The 6823-nt window shown below is 29.1% G+C and overlaps 1 protein-coding gene and 1 long non-coding RNA gene across 2 annotated transcripts; both read right to left on the bottom strand.

Annotated features, from left to right (window-relative positions):
- Positions 1-3788: 3788 nt before the first annotated feature.
- LOC105109826 (uncharacterized) lies at positions 3789-4311 on the bottom strand. Its single transcript, XR_839336.1, has 2 exons — positions 4082-4311; positions 3789-3967 (listed from the first exon to the last, which is right to left on the bottom strand). It is a non-coding gene; the product is annotated as an uncharacterized LOC105109826 (long non-coding RNA).
- A 1211-nt stretch (positions 4312-5522) lies between these two features.
- LOC105109827 (putative disease resistance protein RGA3) lies at positions 5523-6817 on the bottom strand. Its single transcript, XM_011004655.1, has 2 exons — positions 5785-6817; positions 5523-5620 (listed from the first exon to the last, which is right to left on the bottom strand). The coding sequence occupies exon 1, from the start codon at positions 6761-6763 to the stop codon at positions 5795-5797; it is 969 nt and encodes a 322-aa protein (XP_011002957.1). The 5' UTR covers positions 6764-6817; the 3' UTR covers positions 5523-5620; positions 5785-5794.
- Positions 6818-6823: the final 6 nt, after the last annotated feature.

The raw sequence follows: 6823 nt of genomic DNA, 5'->3' as shown, positions 1-6823 counted from the left end.
ATATTATTTTAATATATTTTTAAATAAAAAATATTTTAAAAAACAACTACAACTATAATTTTAAATAAACACTCTTAAACTTTAATTTTCTCTGGCAAATTAATCTATGCTGTCAAAAGTCAACATGTAATACTTTTCTGAAAACCAAGTTAAATTTTCCTTTCACTATAAAATATTTTTCATTAACCTACTTTCATAATAACAAATAAACACATGAAAGTTTGGGAAGTAGTTTTGTGGAAAATAAATTTTAGAAAACAAACATAGCTTAAATTAAAAAATTACATATTACTTAACGAGTGCAGATAAAATTTCTACTACTCAGGCCATTTAAGTTTTAAAAATATTTTTTAAAAAAATGTTTTTTTATTTTTTTAAATTGATATTTTTTTAATATTTTTAAATAATTTTAATGCGTTAATATTAAAAATAATTTAAAAAATATATTATTTTAATATATTTTTAAATAAAAAATATTTTAAAAAACAACTTAAACCATAATTTCAAATACACACTCTTAAACTTCAATTTTCTCTAGCAAATTAATTTATTCTCTCAAAAGTCAACATGCATGCTGCATAAAGAATCAATAGCTATAAAATAAACAAAAGTAATCCAATAGCTATTAACATATAGCATAAAAAACAGAGAGAAGAAAAAAGATGTTAAAGACACGTCGAATTTCTGATAATAATAAATTCATAGAAAAGCCACCTGTGAAGACAATAGTTATAAGCATAGGCGGAGGGGTGTAGATGGCTGAGATGGGCTGTAGCGCAGGCAGAGAAAAAAATCAGTATCCAAAATTTTAATTTACATATACATGCAGTAATTAAATGCAGCTAAGTTCTAAAAAAAAGTTGTTTTAGTGCTCTAATGGGTCTAAATTAATTTTTTCTAAATGTATTTTTGTAAAAAAAAACCCCAACATTAATATTCTCATTTAATATTATTTAGGATTGTGAAATGATTCTTAGCAAACAATCAAAAAGCATAACTCAGTGAAAATCTAGTTGAAATATTGAATTTTTTTATTAAGTTTTTATATAAATAATTTATCTTTTATCCAATAAATTGATAAGAATATCTTCATGAAAAAATAATAAAATTATATTCTTTCTTTTATCTTTAATATTTTAAAAAATATAAATTTTTTCTGGATTTCAAGACTAAAAAATTTTAGTCGATATATATTATGATATTAAAAGCAAGATGTTATTAAATATATTAATCTTGGTTTGGTTAAAATTTAAAAGACTAACCAGTTTTCTCATGACATCCATTAACTAAATCTGGTTAATACATTTATGAAAATTTAATTATTTTATACGGTAATTTATGAACTTTTACAATAAATTCTCTTATAAAATAGGGAAGATAAAATTATTATTAGCAAATAACCTAAATAAAATACTAGTGAAATTCTAATTAAGAAAATTAAATATTTTTCATTAAGTTTAGATATGAATAATCTATCTTTTATTAGATAAAAAGAAAATATTATCTTCTTGGAAAAAAATGAAGAACTCCTACTTGTGAACTTGAAAATTAATTTAATTATATTTTATTTTTTACCAACTAATAAAGCATTGCTTCGAATTTAAGAGATGCTGAATTTGATTTTCTCTTTGCATATATATAATTTGTTTGCACATAATATCAGATTGACATACCACATATAAATGTTTCGTATAAAAAAATTACAGGTTATTTATATCAATATGAAAAACCGTGACAGTTTACCAATATTATTATTATAATATATTTAACTCAATAATACATTTTTTAGTATGAATAATTAAATTCTAGATTTAGTAATGGGACAATGAAACTCCTTGTACTTAGTTTTGTTTTAGAACTAAAGGTTAACTTTAAATCATTTAAAATTGATGCTATTTGCAAACTTGCTAAGAAATTTTATCATGAAGATTTCAATGAATAGAAAATGTATTATTTGAGATTTCAGATAGAACATTATTAGATTGGTGTGATTCATCATAAGAATTTTTAGAATATATCTACTATTTTTGAATTATATCGAGGATTAGTTAAAACAAATAAGTCACATTACTATCATTTGATTGACAAATTGATTCATCTTATTTTGACTTTGTTTATTTTCATTGTCACCATAAAGCGAGCATTTCCAGCAATAAAACATGTTAAAATTATGTTTTGTAATAAAATAAAAGATGAGTTTTTAACATATTTTATGATGATTTACATTGAATGAGAGTTTGCTGAAAATATTGATTCGTATTAGATCATTAATGAATTTTATTCCACAAAATATAGAAAAGTGCAATTTTGATAATATAATTTATTTTTAATTTTTTTAATTTTATATACTTTAAATTTGAATTAAAACTTTATTATTAACTTGAAAAAATTATATATATATATATATATATATAAATTAATAATTAACCTTCAAAAATAATTTATATATATCTGCTTGACAGCCCACAGGAAAAATTCCTGTCTTCGCTGTTGGTTATAAGACTTAATCCGAAACAAAAGGATCATTAAACGGATCAACATGCCTTCAAATGATTAAACAGGGAGGATACCTCAATGATCTCGCTACTGACAAGATTGACGACAAGCATCATCACTAACTTCTCAGTATTTTCAGCATAGTCTAATTAATTTGAATTTAGAAAACTCATCCACTCCTCACTGAGAAACAAGAAATTTTGGTGAACACTAACGTCACCTCTGATGCAGTTTTACACAGCAGTACATTTACACGAAGCTAGAAATTTTAGAACCTAACAAAAAGAGTGCTGAGATTCTGAAAATCCTAGGTTGGAGGAGACAACTACCTCAGTTTTTCCTGTAAGATTGCCCCTGCTTCATCTGCTACAGTCTTCTTTAAGCTCAATATTGGAAGCTTATTATCTTTTTGCAAGCAGCTGGTACAAAAACCAAATAAAATTGACCGCCTACCAATTTTCAAGTAAGATACATTGAAATGATACAGTCCAGATTGCTCTTTCTACCCTACAGAAAAAACCAAATTTTTTAACTATCTAATCTACCTGATCGACAAAGTAAATGATACTGATTCAACCCAGATTGTTCTTCCTACCCTAAGCTAACCAATTTACAAGTTCTACTTATTTCATTTAGAACCAAACAAATTCTCTCAAGTTCAGGCAAAAAAAAAATAACAAATTGATAAACAAGAAGCAGTGATTAATGACCTCCAGGTCGACACCAAAACCAACCCCCAACCAGCGCCAAAACTTCCATAGCAAACCCTTATCCTCTTCATCACTCCTGTTGCAGCCGTTTATAGTGATTCATCTCTCTCTCTCTTTCTTCTTTGATGTTTTCCGTTTAGCAGCCAGCAATTCTTTTATTCTTTGCATGAATAACCCTGTGCCCAGCTCTCTCTCACGCCTTCTCCAAAGCCAACTGAGGAAGCCAAATGGGTATGGATGCTTTGGAATCCTGAGAGAAAGCCACCCTTGGTGCTATCAAATTCACTCCAATGCCATTGTATATTCACTCCCATTTTATTATCATTACTTCTGGTTGATCTCTTGCATGACAAAGATGGCATATGCTCTTACATTATCGTTGGTCGGTCTATGCACGGTGAGTGCTGCATTTATGAAATGTACTCCGGTGTATCAACAGATGGTTTTGTTTGAAAGACAAAATTACCAGTAATTCATGCATTGTAAGAAGCATGTTGTTTGGCTGCATGGCATTCAAGAAAGATGATTATATAGTTGAACTCAGAAATTGATGGATCATATACACTCTTAATTCATCAAAGCTATTATTCATTTTAATTCTTCAAAGCTGCTTTTATTGAAATTAATTATACTGTAGAACAACACTACTAGGAACACCCAAAATAAACAAATAAACATATAAAAGAGTTGTACATGGAAATTGCCTGCAGCCAATTATATATTGTTTGTTCTTGTATTAGACCTTGCCGATTAGAAAGTTCCTAAAGGTGCCAATTAAGAGGATAAATTAAGAAGAAGAATTAAATAGAAAGTGCTAAAACTAACTAAGCAGCATTTCTCTACTAATAAAAATTCAATAAAGGGAGGTCACTAACACTAGCGGTGGTCATGGTGGCATTGACGACGATGTTGATTAGGAGGAATGAGTCATTGTTGTTTATGGAAGCAAAACTGGTACTGGTACTGGTACTGGTACTGGCGATCGTTCAAGACCTATTTCTTTGCTTCTGTTAGGCATTGTGGCAGGTCATGAGAGAGACATGAGTTGTGTTGTGGTGTGGGGACGTGGAGGGGATAGAGAGGGGGAGTTGAAGCTCTGCAAAAGGGGCGGGGAACCCTCCTCCCCCGCCTTTAAAGTCAATCCCCTGCGTCTTACCATCAAGTTTTGTTATTTTTTAATAATAATAAAAATAATATCTTGTCATATAAAACATATCGAAATAGTGCCATTCTAATATTTAAAGAAAATACTAGCTTTTAGAAATCTCTATCTTTAAAATTAATCTTTAATTTTTATTTAATAAATCAAGTTTTTAAATTGAGATTTTAATTTTAAAAATTAATTGAATTTCATCTCTCTCAAGCTTAAATATCAGCTTTAAAGTTAGTTATTTTTTTTTATTTTGATCATTAGTTCTAAATTTATATATTTTAACCTTTAATTGACTAATATAATTTTTATTTTTTTAATTTTGCATTTAATTCACTCAATTTCAGTTTTTATATTCACACGCTTTTTCTAATTTAATCATTAGTTTTGATTTTTTAATTAAATCTCTAATAATGATTAAATTTTAATATTTATATAATTAAACCTAAACTTTAATTTTTTCTAATTAAAACTTAAAAATTAATTTTTCTTGGAACACGATATATATCCAAGTTCCATGGGTTTCCTTCCCGTCCAAAAAAAGTCATATCCGTCCAAAAAAATTCAATATAACTGGGGTTTTGTCTTGTTGTAAATTAATTATAATTTAATATTCTTAGTTTACAAAAGAGAAATAGTATTTATAACATAAAAATAATTAAATAATTCTTAGATCATCGTTGATTATAGTTAATTTAATGCTATGTTTTGTACCACAAACGAATTCCCTCATCAAATTCTCCATCCTATCTACTTGTTTTTAAATCTTTTTATAATTTTTAAAATAAAAAATCAAAATGAAATGAAGAAAATATGAAATTGACAACAATTAACGTGGAATATAATCATAAGACATTCAAACAACATCTTTTAAGAAAATGCTGTTGAAAGTCATGTTTACTGTAAGGAACAGCAAAACAGGAAGAAAAAAAATAAAATAAAAAATAAAGAGAGAAAAGATAGAAGAAGGGAAAGGAAACGATAATTTTACGTGGAAAACCCTCTCAAGATGAGGGGAAAAACCACGGGGCAATCACGGAAACACTATTATTAATTTACTATTATTAATTTATATGCTAAGGTAACAACTTTGTTTTTTTATAATGTACAGATAATATTCAAACTATTATAAGAAACAATAAGTAAAATAATAAAAAGAAGCAAAGTCAGAAACAATATAATTAATTAATTAATTAAAGGATATATACACATCTCCTCCTTCTCCGATGAATTTGAGCACCGGGAAAGGTTGTTAGTGAGGCGCCTGCATGGCAACACGAAAGATGATTATACAGTTCAACTAGGAAATTAATGGATGATACACTTACTTCATCAAAGCTATTGTTCTTTTATTAAAATTAATTATACAGCTCCTAATTACATAAATAAAAGAGGAAGTTAGTTCCTAATTACGTACATAGAAGTTACCTGCAGCCATTTATCTATTGTTGCGTTCCATCCAACCTACGGATAATTCTTCAAGAGATGGCAACTTCCCCAAAGCAGGCAGTTTCTCAATCTTCTCCCAATTCCAGAGTCCAACAACCCTTAGTTTATTAATCCAACTAGGAAGCACTGGGATAATTCCTTGGTAATAATGTATCTCCAAAGATTCTAAGTTTGGAGGTGGTTCTAAGGCTTCAAGGACTTCATCATCCCGAAATATCTTCCTATCTGTTCTAGAATTAAACCATAAACCTAACACAGTGAGGTGTTTCTTACTCTTAAGTCCTGCTTTCTTAACCTCATCTGAATCTTTCACATCTCCCAACCATCTTATCGTAAGAAATCCTTCAAGATGGTTCAAGTTTCTCAAATCCCCAATATTAGACTCTTTATCACTACCACTTACATGGAAGTCTAATTCCCGAAGAGAACTTAACCCCTCAACTCCTCTCATCTTCACAAACTGCCTGTTATGAACACTGAGATGTCTTAATTTGACCAGTCTTCCTATGTTATCAGGCAGCCTTTCAAGTTTCCTACAATACGAGACATCTAAAGTTAGCATATTATACAATTCACACATCTCTACAGGTAACTTCCTGATCTCATTCCAAGACAAGTCAACATGCCCCAGGTGTATCAACTTTCCTATGTTGGATGGGACCTTTTCTATTCCACAATCTGACAACTTCAATGTTCTTAGACAACTCAAATTAGCGAATAAGTTAGGTAAGGCTGCATTCATCGATGAAGGAAAACCATAAACAATCAGGCTGCGAAGCTTTTTGAAACTATGGATGGCTGCAGGAAATGGGTCAGTGAAATTTCTAAACACTACCGTGGAGTGTCGGGCATCTCTAGAAAAAGAGTCTAACTTGGACTCTGCCGCACCATCGGTATCTACAATAAAACATTCATTTTTTGTCAAACTTTGTGCAAAATCATGCACCATATCATGCATCTTACATGCATTAATGCTGCCATCACCCTCGTCTTTCTCAAAATCTTGAAAGAAAGAGCG

The sequence above is a fragment of the Populus euphratica genome, unplaced genomic scaffold (genome assembly GCF_000495115.2).
Source record: "Populus euphratica unplaced genomic scaffold, PopEup_1.0 scaffold278.1, whole genome shotgun sequence".
Classification (NCBI taxonomy): Eukaryota; Viridiplantae; Streptophyta; class Magnoliopsida; order Malpighiales; family Salicaceae; genus Populus; species Populus euphratica.
The sequence above is the reverse complement of the archived record's forward strand: the minus strand, read 5'-3'. Positions and strand labels throughout refer to the sequence as shown.